Source organism: Squalius cephalus (genome assembly GCF_949319135.1).
Source record: "Squalius cephalus genome assembly, chromosome: 1".
Lineage (NCBI taxonomy): Eukaryota > Metazoa > Chordata > Actinopteri > Cypriniformes > Leuciscidae > Squalius > Squalius cephalus.
Genome location: NC_137122.1, coordinates 34,103,650 through 34,127,724, shown reverse-complemented (window position 1 = coordinate 34,127,724; position 24,075 = coordinate 34,103,650). Strand labels below are relative to the sequence as shown.

The window sequence follows — 24,075 nt, the reverse complement described above, 5'->3', positions numbered from 1 at the left end:
AGGGCTTGAATTTCACACTCAAAAGGTTGTACGAACCCTGAAATGAAAAAAAAAAAAACATTAAGCTTTTTCTGCCACAATTACATGGTTACAGTTAATGTTGCTACATTAAATGCATGGTGAATGTTGGTGATTTGTGGATTGAAAAGCCCTCTATAACTTGTTCGGTGGGTCTACCTAGAAGCACAGAGGTACATTTAAAGAGAGCTTTTATTGCTTTTATATGCTGCAGTGATTTCATATTTTTGTTGGCCAACCTGAAAGTTAGCATCACCCTGGGTTCCATCAATTAGTTCTTATGTATTTTTACAAGAGCACAATTATAAACAAAAGCAGTCTAGCAAGTAGATGACTTTACCTGTTGTGTGGCATTTAATGTCCCTGACAACCTCTGTAGTTCTGTTCAGCCACTTTTTCACAACTGCCTTTTTCAAGGTAAAAACTTTAGTAAAATCACAATTGGGGTATTACTAATGTGTTTTATATCTTGAGCTTGTTAACCACAAACCCAATTTCAGACATTTAACCAAAAACCTATTCAAAAAACCCATTGACCTCAAGAAGATGGAACCAGGAGTGTCAAAATGCTAACTTGTTTCTGAGTTTTGGCCTCCAAAAATACATCATGCCTGAAGCACTCTATTGAGCTGCACCTGCTTTGGACATGGTGTGAGGCTTATTCACGGAATACATTTTTTACGTTTAAAGATTTAGAAAATAGATTTTAAAATAAAACAATGCATCCCTATGAACTCCTCCACATTTTGAGCTCGAAATAACTTATTTCAGTTTTTGATTCTGGTTATTTTAATTTGCTCCAATATTTATGAACAACACTCCACAGTTAAAACCGTATTTTCACCACCCAGACAAGCAGCACGCAATTTCAGAGAATGACTTGCTCTAATGGTCCACTATTAGCAAAGGTCTCGCCACACTGTGAACATAATCAAATAGTCATTTACTGCTTTAAATGTGGAAAAGTATTTGTGACACTGGAGTTTAAATTGGCAGTGTCATTTTTTATAATGTTTAGGCCAGTATTTGTCACCATAATATTTTGTATGTGGTCTTATCAGATACATATTAACCTTACTGTGCCTCCCAGGCATCTGTACCATTTACACACACTAACCAGGTCACTGTATTATTAGGCAATGGGATAACTCTATTTCTGGGATTTTTGCATCACATGAAAGCCGCTTTCACTACACTTGCATTTCAAATCTAAGTGTGCAGCGTCAAGAAATGGGAAATATGAGCTTATACTGGCTGTCTTTCTTCCCTATTGCAAGTTACACAAATCCGCCCACTTGTCCTTTTTTTTTGCAAAGTCGGGCCAGTCTAGCCAGAAGATATTGTTTAGGAAACGTACAAATTAGTTTGGAAGCCATACAACCACACAATTGTCTCACTGGTATTTAAAACCACATCTTGCACGTCTTATAAAAGTGATGAAGTGGGGCAGCTGATACTTTAGGAAATATAATTTTCCTGGAAGCTCTGATTATGCTTGGGACTCGTATCAGCTGCTCAAGGAATAATGTGAAGGAATTCTGTGTGTGTTTGGACATCTGGGATAAATTTCCAAATGAAAAACGGGCATGTTGGAACTGGTGAGGAGGGGCTCGTCTCATTTCTGTGTAGCACTACTGGCACGCTTGAATCTCACTGTCACTGTACCTGTTAAAGGGTAAAGGGTAATTCACTCTGTGAGCTTCTTCCCTGTCAGGCAAACTACAATTAGGGGTCATTTCATAAATGGTCATAATTGTATGAGACAGTCAAATGTCCCAGATTTGTGATCATTATGAGGTGAAGGGAACCGTAGTGTTTTAACTGTAGATAAAATGAGGCTTCTAGTGAAATGTTGAAAGAGCATCACTCATCTCTAGCTTTTCTGCTGTGTAAACAATGTCCTTTCTCTGTTGTATTTGCCTTCTGCATTAATCATTCTGTACCGACATGCTCCATATTACAACTCTACACTAAAATACGCAAAAATATTAGAAACGTTCACCAATAAACATTTGATATTTTCAGTTAACCCAACCTTTGGTAGCACTTGATTTGATCACCTTATGAATATCTGATAGTTTTGAGTGATTTTGATTTATTATTATTTATTTATTTTAATTGCAAATGAAAGTGAAATTCCAAAGACTGTATATTACCAGACACAATATGACTACTTTAGTAAAATAATTCCCATCTTCTACATAAGAGCCTATTGCCATTTATTTGAAGTCTCACTGCAGCTGCTGTTATTTTTAAGTTTTATAATCGTATAATATCGGTTATCAGACAAAAAAAGTGATTATATTGGTGTTGATTTTTATATCAGTCGAACCCTACAGCAGATCTCTGTTCTTGGTCCCCTTCTGCTTGGAAGGTTTAATTCATCTTGAATTTGACTAACCAAATGCTAAGTTATTTACTGCCACCAAATTAGCTAAGGGACTAGATCACAGCCTATCTTTCAGTTGCTTCCCACTAACATACTTTACATTTCTCACTTCCTTCCTGTCTCCTCTGCCCTTTGAAAGCAACCCGATGAGGAAACAAAGTACCGGGTGTGTCTCTTGGTTTTCTAACACAATTGAGTTCAGTGTGTAATTGTATAATCTTAAAATTTTTACAAGCTTAAGTAACTGATTTTTGATGCTGAATCACCATGAATCACAACAACAGGGCAGCAGGTTCATGCTGAGATTCAGCAGAAGGCACGCGCTCCATAATACGTGTGCTATAATGTATTCTTTTGTGTGTCTGTGTGTGGTTGTTCAGGAGGAGAGGATGCGTCGTGGGGATGACCTACGGCTCCAGATGGCTCTGGAAGAAAGCCGTAAAGACTCCAGCGGAGGGAAAGTGGCCAAGAAGAAGAAAGAGGTAGGTGCAGGCTCTGAGCGCTTTAACTCATCAGTAGGCCTGAAATGAATCTGTGGCCACACAAAACTCTAGTTTAAACATCCCTCACCTCCTGCATGTTCATTTATTAAGAGAGAGTTCACCCAAAAAATGTAAATTCTCTCATAATTTACTCAACCTCATGTTGTTCCAAACTTAAATAATTTTCTTACTTGTGTAGAAAGTACCGTAAAACAAGAATAAAGTTATTCTCCATATTCACATTTTTCAGAAGCCGAAGGCCTAATTTGATAGTGCTATATTACAGAGGAGTTGAGCAGAATTCTGCTATTTTCCCTTCCTGTTTGGGAGAAAATTCTGTAAAGTAGAAGAAAATACCTTTTTTTTCTTTTTTGTCATCATTTGGTTTGATTTTAGGTTAGAATTTATGAATATATAAATGTACACTACAGTTCAGAAGATTGTTTTGTCTCTTATGAACATTTATTTGATCAAAAATATTTTTACTATTTAAAATAATTTTCTATTTGAGCATTTTTTGAAATGTAATTTATTCCTGATGTCAAAGCTGAATTTTCAGCTTCATTGTTCCTATTTACACTTAGTGAAAATAGCAGTATTTTCTTTGCAATAAGTGTAGATAGTAGTTGGATACTATTTGCACCTCAGTATTTTAGTTAATTATAAAACAGAATGCAATAATGACACATTGAGTGTAAATTGTATATTTATTAAATAAATGCCGCCTTATAGGGTCAATAAATCCCACACTACACCTACCCTTAACCCTACCCGACAAACACTTTATTATTAAATAACCGTTAGGCACTTTAATTCCACTTTTTACATATTTTCTTTGATTATTGAAAGTAAATGCCTTTCCAATCTGAAATGTGATGGGAAAACGTAGAGGAACGTCTGGCAAAAGCCAGATTCAAACTCAGGTTGATCGCTTCAATAGTGTCTGCTACCCGCCTTACTCCCAGTAAGTCACAGGTGTTTTTTGTACTTTTGTCTGGCCAAACCAGACATTGGTGGGCAGAGTTAGTGTAAATAGCCTCTACCAACAAGGTGGGATATTTGCACTTAGTGTAAATACAATAGACACTCTTATTGTTGTTATTATTATTATTATTATCAATGTTGAAAACCGTTGTGCTGCTCAATATTTTTGTTGAAACTAAATACATTTGTTTGATAAATTTAATGCATCCTTGCTGAATAAAAATACTGAATTTGTTTTAATCACTTTTTTGCCTTCATTCGTTTTTTTGTTGTTGTTTTTCTTTTATAAGTTCTATGGTCTGACTTTAATGTTTACCACAAAACTACTTTTAGCTAATGCCATCAGAAAACATTTTTTTTTAAATCTCTTCAATTAACATAATCTTCCCTTTCTTTCCTTGCGGACTTGTTTACTCAATGTGAGTATTTATCTTCCGATTGGCTACCAAGTTCACATTGACTGTAGCTGGTGTGATTGTTTTGGTCAGTAGGATGTAATTGTGGGCACTTATCTCTTTCACTGTGTGTTCAGCCTCCACAGTCTTCTCTGATGGATCTGATTGACCCGGTTCTCAAGGGACCTGCCGATCAAGCTGCGGACCCTTGGGGAGCAGGTGCTGCAGCCGCAGGCCCTGCCTCAGACCCCTGGCAGTCCTACGGTAATTACAGAAACGTGCACAAACTACAGTGGTGGTCAAAATTGATGGCACCCCTGATAAATATGATAAAAAATGGCTGTAAAAAATAAATCTGCATTGTTTATCCTTTTGATCTTTCATTCAAAAAATTCACAAAAATCTAACCTTTCATTGAAGTAAAAGAATTGAAAGTGGGGGGGGGAAATCACATTATAAAATAAATGCTTTTCTCCAAAACACGCTCGCCATAATTGTTGGCACCCTGTTATTAAATACTTTTTGTAACTTCCTTTTGCCAAGATAACAGATCTGAGTTTTCTTCTATAATGCCTGATGAGTTTGGAGAACACCTGACAAGAGATCAGAGACCATTCCTCCATACAGAATCTCTCCAGATCCTTCAGATTCACAAGTTCATGTTGGTGCTTCTTCTCTTCAGTTCACCCCACTCATTTTCTATATGGTTCAGTTTAGGGGACTGGGACGGTCATGGCAGAAGCTTCATTTTGTGCTCAGTTACCCATTTTTGTGTTGATTTTGATGTTTGTTTTGGATCGTTGTCCTGAAGGAAGATCCAACCACGGCCCATTATAAGATTTCTAGCAGAGGCCGTCAGGTTTTGATTTTTTATCTGTTGGTATTTGCTAGAATCCATAATACCATGTATCTGAACAAGATGTCCAGGACCTCAATCAAAAAAATAGGCCTACAACATATAAGATTCAGCAGTATATTTAACCGTAGGCATGGGGTACTCTTTATCCCTGTTTGCACCAAACACATCTGGTGGGTTTGCTGCCAAAAAGCCCTTTTTTTGTTTCATCTGACCATAGAATCCGGTCCCTTTTGAAGATCCAGCCGTGTCTGACAACTGAATATGCTGGAGTTTATTTTTGGAGGAGCGAGGAGGATTTTTCTTGAAACCCTCCCAAACAACATGTGGTGATGTAGGGGTTGTTTGATAAAATTTTTTAGGCTTTCTGACCCCCAAGACTCAACTAATCCCTGCAATTCTCCATCTATGATCCTTGGAGAGTCTTTGGCCACTCAAACTATCCTCCTCACCGTCCATTAATACAATATAGACACACGTCCTCTTCCTGGCAGATTCGTAACATCTTTAGTTGATTATGACTTCTTAATTATTGCCCTGATGGTCAAAATGGGGATTTTCAATTCTTTAGATATTTTCTTACAGCCACTTTCTATTTTGTGAAGCTCAACAATCTTTTGCTGCACATCAGAACTATATTCTTTGGTTTTCCTCATTGTGATTGATGATTCAGGGGATTTGGCCTTTGTGTTTCCTCATATTTAAACTCCTGTGAAACAAGAAGTCATAGCTGGACAGTTTCATGTTCCTATTTACCCTGGTGTGCTTAAAAATGTAAATATTAATGGGAAAATACTTCAGAGATATTTTTCTCATAAAAAATTCTAGGGGTGCCAACAATTATGGCCAGCGTGTTTTGGAGAAAAACATTTATTTCATATTTTTGAAGGAAGGATCAAAAGGATAAACAATGCAGATTTATTTTTTACAGCCATTTTTTATCATATTTACCAGGGGTGCCATCAATTTTGACCATGACTGTAGGGCTGGACAATATAAATAAGATTGTAAATATCATAGCAATGTAAATATTATAATGCACTTTTGGTTGGCCATTAGACTTGTTATACTATCCTTCCTGGTTTTGTCACCATTTATATCTACGTTTTAGTTCAAACATCTGCTTAACATCAGAAATCAAAGTTTTAAACCAATTTGGTGCAAATATATGAATATTGAGATATGAGGAAAATATCGCCCAGCCCTAACACGAACACTATTTTTAGTTTTATCATCTTGAAGTCTTGAACAATAGCTAGTTTCAAACACCCTTCACGTTCAAGATCACATTTGTCTGTGGCTAATAATATCACATTGACTATAGCTTGTATCAGCTTCCTGCTGTGAATTATTTGTATTTTTTTTACTTTCTCACCAGAATCATTTGCATAATAGATATGATACTAAGTTAAGGCAGATTTGCATCTAATTTTGTCACACATAAAAAAAATAACCCTCAATGCTCAGGATGTGAAGACCACCTGTTAACCAAAAGTTCCCTTTTCTTTTAGGGGCCCCCTCCCCCCCACAGGCTCTATTTCATAATGTTGTTTGTGCCTGTAGCTCTTCGTGGCAGCTCAGTAATGTAGCTAGGCCGGTAGTTGTGCATTCCAGTGTGCTCAAAACAAAAGAGACTCAGTATTCAGATCTGCACTGGTAGAGTGAGCACAGAGTCTGTAAAGGGGTTCCTCTTCGAACAGCCCAGTTCTCTTAATCTCTTGCAAATGTTCTGAAAATTAAGCCAGACTGAAGTCATGAAAGCGAATGGAGAGAAGGTCTGAGGCAGGTGTACGTGTCTTCTGGAAGAGGAAACGGCAAAAACTGTGACTGCATATTTCATAATTGGGTCACCTTCACTCCCATTTAACTTGCATCACCTGTCACACCCATTTATAAAATAGAATTTCTCCTTATTGAAATTCACCTTATTTTCTAAATGTATCTTATTGTAAATTTTTGTTTGTAACTTTTTTTAATTTTTAAATGTAATTCTTTTTAATCAAAATGTCAGCTTGACCTTCCAGTGAAACGACAGACTTCTCTCTGGTAACTTATGCTGAACTTCTCCAATCATTAAGTCCACTTAAACCCAGTCGCCATCTTAAAATCAACTATAAGCTAGCATTTAGATCAAACTAATCAACAAGTGATGGATAAGAAGTAACTGCCCTACTTTTATTTTATTTTTCTCCATAATCCATTTCACTCAGATGTACGTCACAATATGGAAGAAAAGATCTGACGCTACTTCAGTTATATTGCGACTTGGAAGTCTCAACAGGGTTTTTTTTTTTTTCTTCATTTATTGTTAAAAGTGTTCTACTAGGATAGTGGCAGTGATTTTTCATCGTAGTTTTTACTTAAGTTGTCAGTTACCTAACACATCTGTGTGTATCTTCCAGGTGCCACCCCTAAGCCAGCTGCTCCTGTGGATCCCTGGGGTCTTCCCGGTGCCTCTTCCTCAGCCACTCCTCTGAAGAGCAGTGACCCCTGGGGGTCGACCCCAGCTCCTGCAGCTGCGGATCCCTGGGGCCCAATTCCTGCCACCCGCCCCAAAGCTCCTACCACAGGTGAGCTCAAACTCAAATTCAAAATATATTTGTTACATTAGGAAGTAAGGCCACTCTCTTTATTTTGAATTCATAGATCTTTTTAATGTCTTGTATTTTATAAGTTAAAGGCTTTCTTTCTTTATTTTTAATCCCAACCATCTCTCATTTCCCTCAGTCGGTAGCTTTGATCTTTTTTCCGCACCAAATGGTACTTCCGGGGAGGACCTCTCTGAGTTTGATAGTCTTCGCTCCTCAGCACTGACAGGTAAATGCTGACCACTTCTTCTACTACGGTTTACTAGGGATGCACCGAAATTTCGGTTACCAAAAGTTTTTGGTTGAAATAGCTATTATTTTAATTGGTAATGATATGGTTTCTCAAATCTAAAATCTTTAGTCTGTTGTAGGGCTGGTCCGAATTCCATTTTTTGAGCTTCGAAGCTTCGGTAGTAATGAACATCGAATATTCGAAGCTTCGTAGAGAGGGTGCTGAAAATATTCTTCACTCTAATAAAGGCAGTATGTGTCTGTCCATCTGTTTGCATTTTTTTATTATTTCGAGAACCGTTCATCCAATTGACTTCACAAGGGAGTGCATTGTCGCATTTGGTGCAATATAGATGGACACGCAATACGCCACACGTTCAGAATTAATAAACTTTTAGTAAAATACAGAACAGCGCGAGCGGGAAGCGGCTCGCCTCACGCGGGCAGGGCTTATATGCTCTGAGAACGGACACTAGAGATATAAAACGCGCACACACAGGTCTGTTAACTTAAGCAATAGGCTATTTTTAAGGTAAGTCTAATATTTTTCTGACTAACAAATTACTGACACAGTAAAGGGTAGATTTAAATAAATAAAAAGCGAAATTTAAATAAAGAAAAACGAAATTTAAAATAAAGAAAAAACGAAATTTAAATAAAGAAAACGAAATTTAAATAAAGAAAAAACAAAATTTAAAATAAAGAAAAAACGAAATTTAAATAAAGAAAAAACGAAATTTAAATAAAGAAAAACGAAATTTAAAATAAAGAAAAAACGAAATTTAAATAAAGAAAAACGAAATTTAAAATAAAGAAAAATGAAATTTAAATAAAGACAAAACAAAATTTAAATAAAGAAAAACGAAATTAAGTTAAATTAAAAACGAGATTAATTTAGATTGATAATAACGGGTAAAAAGGCTAATACATTTTGTTTCTATTATTTTATTTTCCACAATGTCAAAGCAATGCAGCTTAACCCAAAACTCAAGCTCAGACATGCACTTCGGTCCATACAAACTCCGCTGTTCTGTGCTCTAGCCAGAGAACACACGCTTTTCCGCGTTGCTCGAGCCGCACCTGAGACGCGTGTCTCACGCAGGCTGTGTGCAAACTCTGCAAACCTGTTAACATGGGAGCCGAAATAAAAATGGAGAGCCACGCAGCTGAGACGCTCACGCCACGCAGCCAGTGTGTCGCCGATTCAAGCGCGAATGAGAACCGTTTCGCGGGGGATCCCAGGTGTGCAAAAAAAAAAAACGAATATTCGAATGTCAAATTTTAAAATCGAATACAAAAACACCGAACGAATATTCGAATATTCGGGTCCAGCCCTAGTCTGTTGATGACTTTATTTAAGCTTTTTTTCTGTTGATGTGCAGCATGAACAAAACTTAACAAAATATTTGTACCGCACCTGCCATTCAATAATCGCTAAATGCTTTGCTACTTTTAATATGAAGAAAAGTTTCAACTTTAAAATTCTGTCGATTTTATTATGAAATTCAAACAATAAATGTGGTTTTGCCACTGTTTAATACTCCGTGAAGGATCACTGTAGTGCCTCAGTTCAAGCGGCAGCACTGATCAAGTGCACATGAACCGATCATCTCATCTCCTCTTTACTACTAGTTACAGCACAAAATAAATATGGGTGAACACCAGAAGGAATGTTGAAAGATACATTACAGCTTACAGAAATGAATCCTGTCTCATGTATTCGCTCAATCAGTATTTCAATAGAGAAAGATGTCAATAAAACAGCTTGTAGGCTTTACAATGTCACTTAATTTTACATTTACTTCAAGAAAGCTATTCAATGTCCATAAACTCATTAGATAGCTAGAAAAAATGACTCTAGAGAAGAGCATTTCTGAAGTTTTGGATTAAAAGAAGGGTTGTCTCTTGTTGGGAATGACATGAGGATGTGATGTTTTTTGCAGGTGATGGTCGAGGAAGCTCTGCCTTGCCATCACAGACCAGCTTGTCTGTAGGCTCTGATCTGTTTGACTTACCGAGCGGCCCAACCAGAAAAACTCCAGAGTCTTTCCTGGGTCCCAACGCCGCTCTTGTCAACCTAGACTCTCTGGTCAGCAAGCCTCTCCAGCAGGCTCCAGTCTCCAACCCCTTCCTTGCTGGAGGTACCCTTCACCAATAACATGTTTTCTTAATGGTTTAAGAAAAGTCTTAAAGGAACACGCCGAATTTTTGGGACTTTAGCTTATTCACCGTATCCCCCAGAGTAAGATAAGTACATACATACCCCTTTTCATCTCCGTGCGTGCCGTAACTCTGTGTGACACACCCACCGCTAGCCTAGCTTAGCACAAAGACTGGAGGTAAACAGCTCCAGCTAGCATTCCCAGTTCCCAGTATGTATACGGTTAGAAGATGTCAATGTCTCATGTGACCTTGTTATTTGTACACGCTGTGACTATACAGATCACAACATGTAAATAGGAAAATGTTGCCGTTATTTTGTCTCTTATTGGGAGTAGGGTTGTAACGGTATGAGATTTTCACGGTATGATAATCGTCTCAGAAAATACCACGGTTTCACGGTATACGATATTAAACTCTCAATCATCAAAAATCATCAGCTACAATGACCCTTAAATGAATGTAAACAGATATGGTTTTTGGTTGAACATGGTTTATGAAAATGCAATCAGATAAAATGTAACAACTTTTGTTTGAGAGGTTTACTAAATTAAAACATGGACAAAAAACTATACACGATAGTAATATATTTCAGTCATTATTTCTTCAGACTAAACCAAACTTTTTTTGACAGGTTGTACTGAACACCTATGAGTTTCAGTCAGTGTATTTGATGATTATTCTTTTAGAAAAAAATATAAAATGCTCATTAAGTGTTCTCTCAGAGTAGCTCTGGATATGTTCATGTGTTCACGTCTTCACATACATAGTGAGTGAGACAGCAGACGCTTTAAAAACCATGATGAGCATCATGCGTACTTGAGTGTGTACTAGATCTACTAGACGAAACGGCGCTGCTCATTCATACAGAGACACGCTAAATATAGAATTAAGGGGGTCGCACACCAGTCTTTTTGCGCTATATATTCACAGACACGCACATCGCGATTTGATTTACTGCACAGCTATATTTTTATTTATTCATCCATCTATCAAATCGCACATTTTACGTGGCATCTGTATTGTACTGTAATTGTTTACAATTACAATACTGGATTCCGGGATTCCCTCTGCATGACAGAAATATGGCCTTAACTTATAAATGGAATTACCTTTATCTTCACGGAGGGATGGTGTTCCCGAATATGGGAGAACATGTTCGACGTGTTTCCTCCTTTTGCCGCCACTCTTCGTCCACATCTCTTGCAAACTGGATATCCATCTTAAAGGACAACCCCACGATCGTTTTTCGGAAAATATTCCCATACTGCAGATTTTAATTGTTTTTTTTTCGGCGGAGGATAGAGATTCGCAGCGTCTCGGACATTTTCAGCGCTGTACAGGTATGGGTGGAGTGTAAGCAGTCAAGCTGAAAGAAGTTGCATAGGCCTATATGCGGCAGCGCGGGTGAAATCTGGTTTCATTTTTTTTTTTTTTTTTTTTTTAAAAACCGCGGATAAGCAAATGTGCACGATATGATAATCGTACATGTCAATATCGCAATAAACCGCCATACCGGTATACCGTAACAACCCTAATTGGGAGCAGTATGCTAGCTGGAGCCGTTTACCTCCAGTATTTGTGCTAAGCTAGGCTAGCGGTGGGTGCGTCACACAGAGTTACAGCACGCACGGAGATGAAAAGGGTATGTTTGCACTTATCTAACTCTGGGGGATACAGTGAATAAGCTAAAGTCCCAAAAAGTCGGCGTGTTCCTTTATTGTTTTGAGGTCTTACATTTATATCAGTAATTGTGATACTGTATGTATATATTTCAAAATAAGAGTCCCAGTTTAAGTCTTATTTCTAGTTACAAATTTATTTTATAATTTTTTTATTTTTCCGCTTTATGCATATTTTTTTTTTCTGTTTATTATAGATATTTTGCTTAAACAAACATTCAGTATATAGGTTTTACTAGTTTTGCAATAATCTGTCTATCTTTAAACACATTATTATTGTATCAGCAAAATCTAATAATGCTCGACCTCTAATTCCTGTAAGTATTGATATATTGGTACATAAACCAAATTCAATACATATTGGATAAAACATGACTTGCATATTTTAAAATAGCTTTTAAACTACCTGTTTTTTTTGCTAATAAGAAGTATAAAGTCCTTGTTGAGCAGCCTGTTTAACAAAGTAAAAGTTTTTGATATGCATGATTTATTTTGAGACCGTATCGATTTTTTTCCTAAATAGACATTTTACTTGTGCAGGTCTTGAGCCTTAAATTTGGATTTTAAAAGCCCTTGTTTAGCAACGAGCTCACCTGTATCTCCCACTGGTTTAGTTTCAGCCTCAGGAGCAGCTTCGGCTCCGGCACCTGCAACTGCAGCTCAAGTCAACCCCTTCCAGGTGAACCAGCCACAGCCGCCCACCCTCAACCAGATGAGAGTCAGTCCCATGATGGGCCTGAGTGGGCAGGCCTTCAACAGCATTGCCCAGAGGAGCAACGAGCCCTTGCCTCTCTCCTCATTGCCCCCAGCCGGCTCCGTCTCCATGGTACCCATGACCGGCATGGCTCCTCTTGGGCCTGTGGGCCAGATGATGCCAAGCATGGGGATCCCAGCATCCATGTCCATGCCCCAGCCGCTCATGAGCGGAGGGCTGCCGCCCACAGGCGCAGCAACACAAGCCGGCGGCACAACCAACCCCTTCTTATTGTGAGGAACAACATAGGCTGCCTCCCCGAAACCCACGCAAATCTCTCTCCCATCCCCGTTTCTATGGTATAGACAACATAGTTGGTTGTGTTCCCCCAAAACCGGTGTGCTATTTTGAGACTTTTGGGAGTAGCAGTGGTGTTTACAGGTTTTACACTGGCAGGCGATTCCCTTCCTCTCCTGTCAGAGATTGGTACCATACAGCAATTTGGTATTCTTTTCTAAATTTCCTCGAAAGAAACCATCAGCGATACAGAGTCTAGGAGATTTTCCTCTCCCGTTCAAAGGGGTCCTGTTTTTAACTTCTTATTGATGGCTTACTTTTTTTATCAGAGGCTTAAAACTAGGAGTACTGGTTTGTCTTAATTTTTCTAATTTCTAATCTTTCGAGCAGCGTGCTAGATAAAGCTCTAACCCTTTTAATCCAAGCAGCCTGTACGTTCTACGCAGTGCATATACACTATGTGTATTTACAGTACGCTTAAGTAGACAGTTTAGAGGACTCTCTATCAGTTTACATGGAAATGATTTTGATGTTCCAAGCAGGGATTTTGCACATGCTCTGATCTATCTTCCTTTGACTGTTTGCCCACCGTTAGTCCTTAGCGCGAGATGGGAAACCGTTCACTAAGACACGAGCAAATCTGAGGACTAGGAGAGAGAGAGAGTCTGTGAACTGCATGTGTGAATGGTTTTAAACCTGATGCATTGAAAGATGAACTTCATACTGAAGTGGAGAGTTGTTCGTTCTTCCTTTTCTTTTTTTAATGCATGACAGGGAGTTGGTTTGCATATCATAATACGGCTCAACTTTTATACCGAAGCCTGTTTTTTACTGCTTTACAATCCCAAGACGTTGTTTATTGGGCGAATGGGTTCTTTCAATTCAGTACAGCTCACTATTTGCACAGCTCCATATTTCCACAGCTAATCGATACTAATGATTTGAGTTCATCCGCTTAGCTTCTCTGTGAGTATCCAACAACCTGAAATGTGATCATTTCAGTTACGTTTTTTTAATTTATGTGCGCGCGCGTGGATGGAGAAAAGGGAAACGGGAGGTAATTTTGTGTTTGTTTATCTTCATCAGGTCCTAATGCATCTTACTGTTATAACCAACAGCTGTATCACTAATCACTGCTTCCGTTGCAGAAAAGTATATCAAAGCTTGTTGTTAACAAAATCCTCTGTTCTGTATGGAAAACTTAACTTCCTTATTGTGTTACATGAATGAGCGGAGATGCTGAGACAGGTCATAGTGTGGGAGGGGTCCCGTAATAGATTGTATGATCTATTTTCTAGGGTTGTTTTTGTTGTTGAATATGTGGTGTAAATGTATGTTAGGGGTCATATGCATCTTTCTGCAGCTAGACCCCTGTGGTTCAATTGCATTATTCTGTATTCCAATGAGTTTATTTTGGCCACGGTTTTGTCATTAAATGAGACTTAAACTAGACTACGAATCGTTTGATATCACAATTAGCGGTCGATTTAAAGCAAGAACGCCTAGACTTAGGTGTGTCGTGTGGCTTGCTATGTCTACACTTTTTAATTCAACGAGTTAAGCACAAGATTAATAGTAGTTACCAAAATGACATTGCTTGTCCTTTTTAAATGCAGAGCTGCGGCCGTTTTCGAACTGACTACACATTTATCTATCTTCAATTGTTCCCATATTATTATCATCAATATTACTGCTTTTGTTTTCTTGATTACTAGAGTATGGACTCTACGGTTTCTCTCATCTGTGAGCTAGCGACCTCTGCTGGAAATATTGTGGTAGTACTGACCATGTGCAGCCTTGTAGCAGAGCCTGGGTGTGTTATGGTAAATAATCTGCAGGCATACTCAGGCATTTTAGGGGATGGTTGTGGCTAAGAGAGCTTTAAGATGTATGTAATGCGCTTTTGATGGACACGATGGTTTAAGCAGGCTCTAATCCTGCTAAACAAGACTCCCTGCTAGTGAACATCACTGTACTCGATTATGCAGACTAGTTTGACTTTTGAATCCATACGATATCTTGCTCATTTAGTCTCGGCCATTTTGTTTTGCTGTTGCCGTTGCCGTGTATCATTCGTTCTTCTGTTATGTACTCATTATGCATTTATTGTGGAGGACTAACCTTGTGAACATGCATAACATTTTATTTTTCCATGTTGTTGTGTCTGTGTATTTACCAAACTGTCTCATATTACTGGGAGCAGGCTGCTTTTTATGGATATGTGCTCAACTTGTTGGCATTATAACTGTATAATATAATTTATCATCTGTTCTATTGTAACATATTGTTGTGTACCTTATTTCTGTGTAATGGTTTTGTAGGAAAGTCACAGGAAGAGTGATTGTTTTATTGCCATCTAAACCACAGCAAGTGATAAAGGACCTGTAGCTGCAGTGGTAAAACAAATAAATTGTATCAATGACTTTTGATCCGTCTCTTCATGCTGTTAGTAAACACGCCAATATCACATCCCGTTATGGCGCCGGACGCAGTGTTATTTTAGTATTGACATACTACAAAAACATTTTTTTTTTTTGTATTTTGAACTAGTATATTTCTTATTAATGTAATAGTTTTTCAGTTTTATTTATTTTAGTACATCAAGTTAGCAAAATGAAAATGAGGACTGACTGAAATAAAATAAGTTTACTTTTTTTTTTTTTTTTTATCTCAGGTAATGTTTGTTTTCCAAGTAACAAAAATGTTAAAGGTAAAGGGGTCCTATTATACCCTTTTTTGAAGTATTGATTTTGTTTTTGGGGTGTACTTGAATGTTTTCATGCTTAGGGTTAGGGTTCTTGAGCTTAAATGCTTTTGTTCTTTATATTTTGTGTTTACACATTGTTTAATATTTTCAACTAAAAGAAAACCGTAAGCTTGTTGTGCACATTGCCTAATCGTAAGCTTAAAGGAGAAGTTCACTTTTAAAATGAAAATTCTGTCATCATATACTCACCCTCATGTTGTTTCAAAGCTGTATGAATTTCTTTTTTATGCTGAACAGAAAGGAAGATATTTAGAAGAATATCAGTAACCAGACAGTTTTTGGGTCCCAATGACTTCCATAGTATATTTTTTTCCTACTATGGAAGTCAATGGGACCCAAAAACTGTCTGGTTACTGATATTCTTCTAAATATCTTCCTTTCTGTTCAGCATAAAGAAATTCATACAGGTTTGAAACAACATGAGGGTGAGTATATGATGACAGAATTTTCATTTTAAAAGTGAACTTCTCCTTTAAGAAATGGTAACAAAAACAACAACTAAACTTAAAAAATAAGGTCTTTCTTGTTAAACATCATTTAAATAAACGAATATTCAATTTTTATGAGCCTGAATATTAGAATGCAATATTTTTGAAAAATGGCCATCCCTAAGATGAAATCTGCAGATTGGAATGAATCGGGCGTGTAAATTAAGGACAAGCCGAGTTATTTCAGTCAGAAATGGTTGACTCTTCTAGACAAACAAAACGAGATCAGTTTATTTAAAAACATACAAAGCTGATTAAACAATATAACGTGTAGTTATAAAGCAGCTACAAAACTAACTGAATAAAGCAACTAAGATACAAAAAAGATCCTTAAGGTTATCAAAGCTGTTGCGGTGTTCTTGCAGGTGAATGTTCTATTGATGTGGTGTCATAACCCAGCTTCTTCATGTCCTTAGTCACAATGTTGAACTGTAGCGTGACAAAACCTTGTGAGCGCACCCTTGTGACTGCAAATAGATAAAACTGCATCAGTTATGGCTCATAATTACACTTGTTTGCAGAAGAACAATCTTTGAAGACTCACTATGATAAGAGATGGTCAGCATCTACTGCAAGGTTTCATTTTAAGTCAAAGGTTAAATTGAAAGTTTACCTTCTCTTCCCTCTCCTTGAGCGACAACCTTGGGATCTGTGAACTCTGGACGCCTTCCCATCAGCCAACTGAGTACAAGATAAAACATGTTAGATACAGGGCCTATCATGCAAAATGTTTTCAAGTTACAATGTACTTGCTCATTTGAAACTCTCATACAAGTTGCACGTTTAACTAAAACAACTTGAGTTCATATCAATTCTTGAGGACAAAAGGGAAGGGCAACAAGAAATGAAATTCAGATCACAACCCTAAGATGGTGCATAATAAATTGGGTAAATTTAAAATGTTGCCATACGTCTGCATGTAAAACACTGAGCAGTAAATAATTTAGAATATGTGAGAAATGAGTTATAACCTTGTTAACTTCTGCAGTCTTGACGTAGACTCCGGAACAAACATAGGAATGGTCCTGGTGTGTCTGGAACAGAGAGCATTCACATGTAATTGCACATTTCAGACACATCTCAAGCATGCTGGCTGCTTTTGTTACATTACGACACCACAATCTCAGAGTGACTCACTTTCCAGGTGTAAACGGGATGTGCACGGCTCCATAACCTCTCACAATATCATTTCCAAAGGTGTCGGGGCCATACACACTAACTACAATCTGGGGCCCTGGAGAAAAAGAAAACGTGAAAAGATGAATGGAGATATATATATTACAGCTAACCTGATATTTCAATGCATATGTGACCCTGGACCTCAAAACCAGTCACAAGTCGCACGGGTGTATTTGTGGCAATAGCCAACAAAACATTGTATGGGTCAAAATTATAGATTTTTCTTTTATGCCAAAAATCATTAGGATATTAAGTAAAAATCACAATCCATGAAGATATTTTGTAAATTTCCTACCTTAAATATATCAAACATTTATTTTTGTGAGTGGATGCAGCACAATCGCCAACAGAAATGGACAACTTTAAACGCAATTTTCTCAATATTTAGATTTTTTCTGCACCCTCAGATTCCAGATTGTCAAATAGTCGTATCTTGGCCAAATATTGTCCTATCCAAACAAACCTACATCAATGGAAATCTTACTTATTCAGCTTTCAGATGTATAAAATAAAATAAAAGACCCATAAGACTGGTTTTGTGGTCCAGGGTCGCATATGATCGCAATTAAGCTGCATTACAATATATGACACAGCAGATTTTGTGCCGATCTTCAGACTAATGTTCCTCTCTATACAATGCAAGCATATTATTCTGACTCAACCAAAACAAGGTGCACTTACAGCCAAATGGGTTCGTGCTTTTGAATGTGATGTCCAATGGGAAATTCCACACCAAACTCTGAGATCCTCTACCTTTTGATGTTATTTGAGAAATGCCCTCTTCCAAGCCCTGGGAAAAGACAAACTCACTGTTGTTGAACATATTATGAGAATAATACAAAAGTTTATATATATATCACGTCACTAAAGAAGAGTAGTTGCGAATAAAACTGTAAAAGAATCACTACTTTATTAAGATGACAATTACTTAATAATATATGACATATCAATATCATTCAAGTTATTAAATGCTGAATATATTACATGTTAATATATAAATGTTATAGCCCTGATTTCCGTTACTGTAATAGACAAAAGGTGATTGAGTTGATGATGTCACTCACTGATGTGGGCGCCCAGTCGTGTCCATAAACGAAACAATACTTGCAGTACAGATCATCACATTCTGGGAACTTTGGACAAAACACGACATGTAATTAATCAAATGAACACGCAGTTTACTGCATCAAACTCGGCCTCTATAAATCACTGTTAACTTACATCAGCTTCTTCGATTTGCCCGTTGATCATGAGAAGAAAAACAGCTGGGTTGTTTGAGGTCATTTTTACACCATTAACACCCTGGAAAACATTTAAATCACACCAAACGACCCTCTCTGCATTAAAATATCAGATTAGCTGTAACTTAATGGATTCCCGTTGTTGTCAACAGATCTCTGGCTGCTATGGACGCTTTCAGTACGGCAGGCAATAAGGTCCAAAATTGCTAGACAAAACGCAATTGTAAATTGCTTTTCCACTAGGTGGTTGTCGTGGACATGAAATTGGGGCCGCGTCCGAAATAAGTAGGTACTTATTTTGAATAAGTCATTACTTCACGACAGCAACAACAAAAAAAGCAGTTATAGTATGAATGTAGCCTAATCCAGAAGTAGCCTAAGTATTCGACATTTTGTCATTTCCATGTTACGTCGCTTCACGGTCATTCACAAATCCTCTCCCGTGGCCTCATGGATAGCAAATGTCCATCATATGCACACTTCAGAATCTCGGCAGAAGTAGTAGGTCATCTGGGTACTTTTTGCATACTCTTTTATGAGTACTATGAATTTGGACATATAGGCTACTTCCTTTGTCAAGTTTGTGGTTTCGGATGCAGCTAGGGCCTATTTAGGAGTAATTTCTAATGCAAAATGCAATTTCCGGTTTTATGGATAAAGATTTCCGGTTTCCTGCGTTGAAACTACGCAGTTTCATATTCTCTCAAGAGAATAATTTATTTGCATGATAAACATGGGTTTGTAATTCCAGAGCAAAAATAAACATTCCACATTCATAGATACACTACAAGTCAAAATGTTGGGCACACACAACTTAATTTGATTGTTTTCCACACAAATAATGCATAGGCCGATAAAGACAAAACTTTTAAATAATTTAAATAACTGGTTTCTCATAGACATGTCCATGTAGACCATTGTTTATATGTATGTGCAAGTGTGGTTTTTGTCCTACTGGTTCCCCTTTTCTTATGGAAATAATTTACAAACCTCATAATTTTTTTTAGCACTTGCTGGATCTGGCATGTTTGGGCATATTTGATGTTAAATGTAACTCTATGGTTTGCACAGGAAACAATTTGCAGTGAATAAGAAAGAAATAGTGTATAATTACAGCATGAGGTCAAGAGATTTCTAACCACCTCATTTTTTTGGTTGCCAGATCTGTCTGTGTCTGCTAATATATCTAGTATAAATTCCAACAGCAGCTAAAATAATAAACCAACCAACCAATGGCAAATCACTGTTTTCTCACCTGAGCAAAATGGATAACCACCTCAAGCAATAAACCCCTCTGCCCTTACATGATCTAAGCAAGTAGGCTACTAAATTGCTCTCTCACCCTCTCTGTTGATTGAAAATCACTCTGCACTTTGTTTGTTCTGGATGCATTTTTCCTTGTGCAAAGCTCTCAGCTTTAGGGAAGCTGAGGTGAGGCCGCATTACAGACACCGAGACTTTGACACTGGAAAAACAAAGAGAGACATCCATTGAATAAAGCAAAAATGGAAAAGTCACAGTGAGACGACATGTTACGCAGAGAAATCCATGGATTGAATTTAGTGCTCAGTCCTTTGTTTTAGTTCTACACCCCAGTAAACTCTTTTTTTAACCTAGATGAAGACCTGCCTGTCACTTTTTGGCCCTACAGTGTCCCAGTTTGAGCTGTCCTCGTCTGTTGCCAATTTTTCCCTCTCTGGGACCAGGTCTTTGACACACAGTCACAATTTATAGCAATAGACTTCTGTACTACTTAGAAGTCCTCTACGGGACCTGTGTCTCTCTTTTTTAGGACTGAAATAAAGAGTCATTCAGTCATTTCCGTGGGGCATGTTTTTTTTTTTTTCAATCCCAACCCATCTGGCTTTTAGGTTGAGCGTATTGTTCTTGTCCTCCATTAATAGCATAGCACAAATGCTTAGTTGTGAAATTTTTGTTCCTCAGATCTCAACATTATGTGAATAGCTGTGTCCATCTGATTGTTTGGTTGACCTTTGCTAGTGTCACCCAAACATGCACCAACTGTCCACACCATAGCAAATGTCATTAAAATGTCATGAGCCCTGGGCGGCTTTGGTTGGTGGTCCGAAAGATGATCTTGTGTTTTCTTAAAGACAAGTGATCTCCATTGTTTAGTCTTGAAAGAGCTTATAATAGCATTGGTTCATCCAGTTTATGGGTCAGTGACATGGTACTTTTGTAATGTTGTAAAAAACATTTCTTTTTGTTCTTTGTTAGAACTTATTTACTTGCAAAATAAAAACTTTCTTTGAAAATTAGGATGATTCAGATTCAAGGTATTCAAGATATTAGTGCAGTCCCTGACCTGCATCTGAAAATACCAGTGTCTTTGAAATGCTCAGCTGAGACACAACCTCAGTGTATGTCATGTAAAATTGTTATCGATTCATGTCCTTTCCTCCAAACTCCAATCATGGTCAGAAAGCAGAGTGCCATTTATTATGAGGTCTGATCATTAATATTGCCTCTCCATTAGCTGGAGTGCAGCTCTGTGACAGCATAATGGCCCGTGTCAGACAGATGGGGGGGTCACCGTGGATATGCTCGTGTCAAATTACAGCAGCCCACTCTTGTGGCAGGGATCAGGGCTCTTTCATTGTGACCACGCCCTAATTTTGCGTGCAGAATAAATCTTCCCCACCCAGGCTTTTAGAGGTTTTCCATTTGATAAATAATAAAAGAATGAATTTTATTTTAGGAGCACATAAATGGTTTTGTCTCGGGCATTACCGTAACTGATGTTTACTGATTTTCTCGGATTGATCTGAAATTAGACAGGAAATATAACACAGGAAGGATTAGAACTTATATAAAAAAAGTTTGAGGTCATTAAGGTTTTTTAAAGTAAATGTAGTTTTATTTAATTTAGTTAAGTTGATCAGAAGTGACAGTTAAGACATTTATAATGTTACAAAAGATTTATATGTTTTATTCATCAAAAGAATCCTGTTTTCAACGTTGATAATAATCATAAATGTTTCTTGAGCAGCGAATCATCATATCAGAATGATTTCTGAAGGATCATGTGACACTGAAGACTGGAGTAATGATGCTGAAAATTCAGCTTTAACATCAGGAAAAAAAATAACATTTCAAAATATATTAAAATAAAAAACTGTTATTTTAAACTGTAATAATCTATCACAATATTACTATTTCTTCTGTATTTTTAGCAAGTTAATGTAGCTTTGGTGAGCATAAGTGACTTTGTGTATGTTTGCTTCATTCAGTAGTTCGGAAAGGTTATAGACCACTTCAACAGTAAAAAAAAAAATGTTTTGTGCTTTTTTCTGCTATAGTTTTAAGTGAATGTGCCTAAACGGTACACTAGTGTATAGTTGTATTATTGATGTGATATGATCACTTGATTTATGCCATTTTGTTTAATTTACACACTTTCAGACTTTTCAAGCTCTCACCCACTAAGTAGAAGATCCAAGACAACAGGGACATTTTTGTGACGATAAGGACGACATTTTCAATCATTGCTAAACTTGCAGATAAATTCTGTAATTATTTTGTTTGCTTTGTAGGAACTGTCTGCAACAAGAAAAGCGGACTGATCATGAATATAACCTGTCTGCCATTTAACAGTATGAAGAAAGATGTTGAGCGATTTGAAGGTAAGGGAAGTTCATTTGCTGAGGGTGAGGCCTCTGACTCTACAGATCAAATTTAACTACACATTTCTGAGTAGTCATGACCTCGTTTAACCTATGTCCGTTTAAATTATGTCCCATCCCTTATGACATTTAATTTATGTTTGGCCTACTGTGCCACTGCCCAGAAGCGCATATTACCTTAGAGTTACTTGAATTATTTATGGGCAGTAAAAAGTGATGACATATGTTCTCAGTATTGATTAGTATCTGAGCTTAACCTCAGGTCACTGATCACTGATCAGACATCATAGTTATGTGTGAGGATTATAATTTAATTTTAAGTGGAATTTTCACTTCAAAAGCCATGTTAAAAATATGTTATTTGCAATATAATGGGCAGGCTTGCTCTCCTTGTAATCCTTATAGGGCTGCAATATAACTTTACAAAATTATTTTATTATATATTATTTCATTAAAAACATTTATTCATATTTATATAATAAATATTATTATTCATATTTATAACAAAAATAAAAATGAAATTAGAAGCAATTATGACAGATAAGTATATTATTATTATATATGCATATAGGCAGCTAAGTATAATATATAATTACATATAATTATAATTACTTAATCATTACATTATTAGTATTAATATTAAATAAATAATATGCATATAGTGTACATTATTTTGTTATATACACAGTATAATAATATTACAATTATATCATATTTATTTAACATACAGTATGTGTTTTAATAATTATTATTATTGTTGTTTTTGTTGTTGTTTTGTATATTTCAATTATGATAAAAAGTAGTTGGAGGTGTATCGATAAACATTTGTACATTTTGAAAGCCTGCTGAAGAATAAACATTACTGCAGAAGATTTTTAACTCTAAAGAAGAAGTGTATAATAAGAAATGGTAGGCAGAATCCCATAGGCGATGAAATCTATATTTCAGGAACTGCAGAGCCTGCACCGAACATGGCCTGCCTACTTTGAAGCCTGGTTTCATAGAGGGAAAGTCCGCTTTGAGGCTGGATTTTTCTCTGCTCTCAGACAGGTCTCTACTTATTCCAGTTCTGAACACTGTGTACACTGCGCTAGCCGCTATTAAGCATTCTACAGTGAAGTGCTGGCATGAGACTCACAAACAGACCTCTCTGCAGCATTTTACCTCTGTTAGATAAGATCTCTGAGAAAAGAAAACAAGATCTGAAAAAGAAAACAAATCACTGCAACCCTAATCTGAATTGCGTTCTTTACTGGTTTGGTAAAGAACCGGACCATTTACTTTACCATGGCGGCAGCGTGCATTGTTTTTGTGTGTGTCTCACAGCAATAATGCATTCAGCAGAGTCCCTGGTGAAAACAAACACTGTCAGCATCTACCCCTCTCTTCTCCTCCACACCTCACGCTGTTACTGAAAAGCCACCGCAAACAAATCCATCTCTCCCTCAGTGTTTATCTCCTCTATAGTACCTGGACTCAGATGCGGTTCATTCATTTTGCGGTGTTGTTTACAACAGCGGCTTTAATGTGTATTTCTTTTATTGTTGAAGCACGAGTTAAACAATCATATAGAAGATCCACGAAAAAGGTTGTGTAGCTATCAGCCTAAAAGCAGCATGAAAACAGCATTGAATAAAGATGAAAATTAAACAACGCGGGGAGCTTTTACTTTGAGAGTAAATATCTTTGTGAAAATCCAATGAAACGAAGCTACATGTATCCACATAAATGATTGCATCTCAATTTTACAGAACTAAATCCAAGACACACGCCGTTCCAAATACAACAATCGCTTCTAAAGGGGGGCAATCTCTTTGGCCCTGAAATGAAAGTGATCGGAAATCTTTTGAAAAATGTCATTTGCTAGTGAAATGGTTACATAACAGGTCTATTTCATACAGCGAGTATAACAGGGTCAAAGCTTTGACACGTCCAGATCCCGGCAGAAAAGAACATGGAAGCAGGTGAGTCTAGAGGAAG

At 37.2% G+C, this 24,075-nt stretch overlaps 2 protein-coding genes and 1 long non-coding RNA gene across 3 annotated transcripts in view; 2 read left to right on the top strand and 1 right to left on the bottom strand.

Annotated features, from left to right (window-relative positions):
* Window positions 1–14,620, top strand: part of epn2 (epsin 2) — a 28,873-nt gene extending 14,253 nt beyond the window's left edge. The window contains exons 4-9 of the mRNA XM_079872462.1: window positions 2,788–2,889; window positions 4,406–4,532; window positions 7,527–7,694; window positions 7,852–7,941; window positions 9,887–10,084; window positions 12,400–14,620. Of these exons, the coding sequence (XP_079728588.1) occupies window positions 2,788–2,889; window positions 4,406–4,532; window positions 7,527–7,694; window positions 7,852–7,941; window positions 9,887–10,084; window positions 12,400–12,776 (1,062 nt within the window). The 3' untranslated portion in view covers window positions 12,777–14,620. The remainder of the gene's footprint in view (window positions 1–2,787; window positions 2,890–4,405; window positions 4,533–7,526; window positions 7,695–7,851; window positions 7,942–9,886; window positions 10,085–12,399) is intronic.
* A 1,624-nt stretch (window positions 14,621–16,244) lies between these two features.
* On the bottom strand, window positions 16,245–18,628 carry b9d1 (B9 protein domain 1). Its single transcript, XM_079872864.1, has 7 exons — window positions 18,432–18,628; window positions 18,275–18,343; window positions 17,892–18,000; window positions 17,169–17,265; window positions 17,003–17,065; window positions 16,645–16,712; window positions 16,245–16,498 (listed from the first exon to the last, which is right to left on the bottom strand). The coding sequence occupies exons 1-7, from the start codon at window positions 18,492–18,494 to the stop codon at window positions 16,371–16,373; spliced, it is 597 nt and encodes a 198-aa protein (XP_079728990.1). The 5' UTR covers window positions 18,495–18,628; the 3' UTR covers window positions 16,245–16,370.
* Window positions 18,629–18,667: 39 nt separating this feature from the next.
* LOC307159533 lies at window positions 18,668–24,062 on the top strand. Its single transcript, XR_013821398.1, has 3 exons — window positions 18,668–18,736; window positions 22,006–22,095; window positions 23,997–24,062. It is a non-coding gene; the product is annotated as an uncharacterized lncRNA (long non-coding RNA).
* Window positions 24,063–24,075: the final 13 nt, after the last annotated feature.

Excerpts from the sequence above, each read along its gene's own strand:
- b9d1 (XM_079872864.1), bottom strand. The coding sequence starts at position 18,494 with ATGACCTCAAACAACCCAGCTGTTTTTCTTCTCATGATCAACGGGCAA. Across the intron at positions 18,344-18,431 it reads GGCAAATCGAAGAAGCTGAT|TTCCCAGAATGTGATGATCT; the intron begins GTAAGTTAACAG and ends TTTTGTCCAAAG. Across the intron at positions 17,266-17,891 it reads AAGCACGAACCCATTTGGCT|GGCCCCAGATTGTAGTTAGT; the intron begins GTAAGTGCACCT and ends CTTTTTCTCCAG.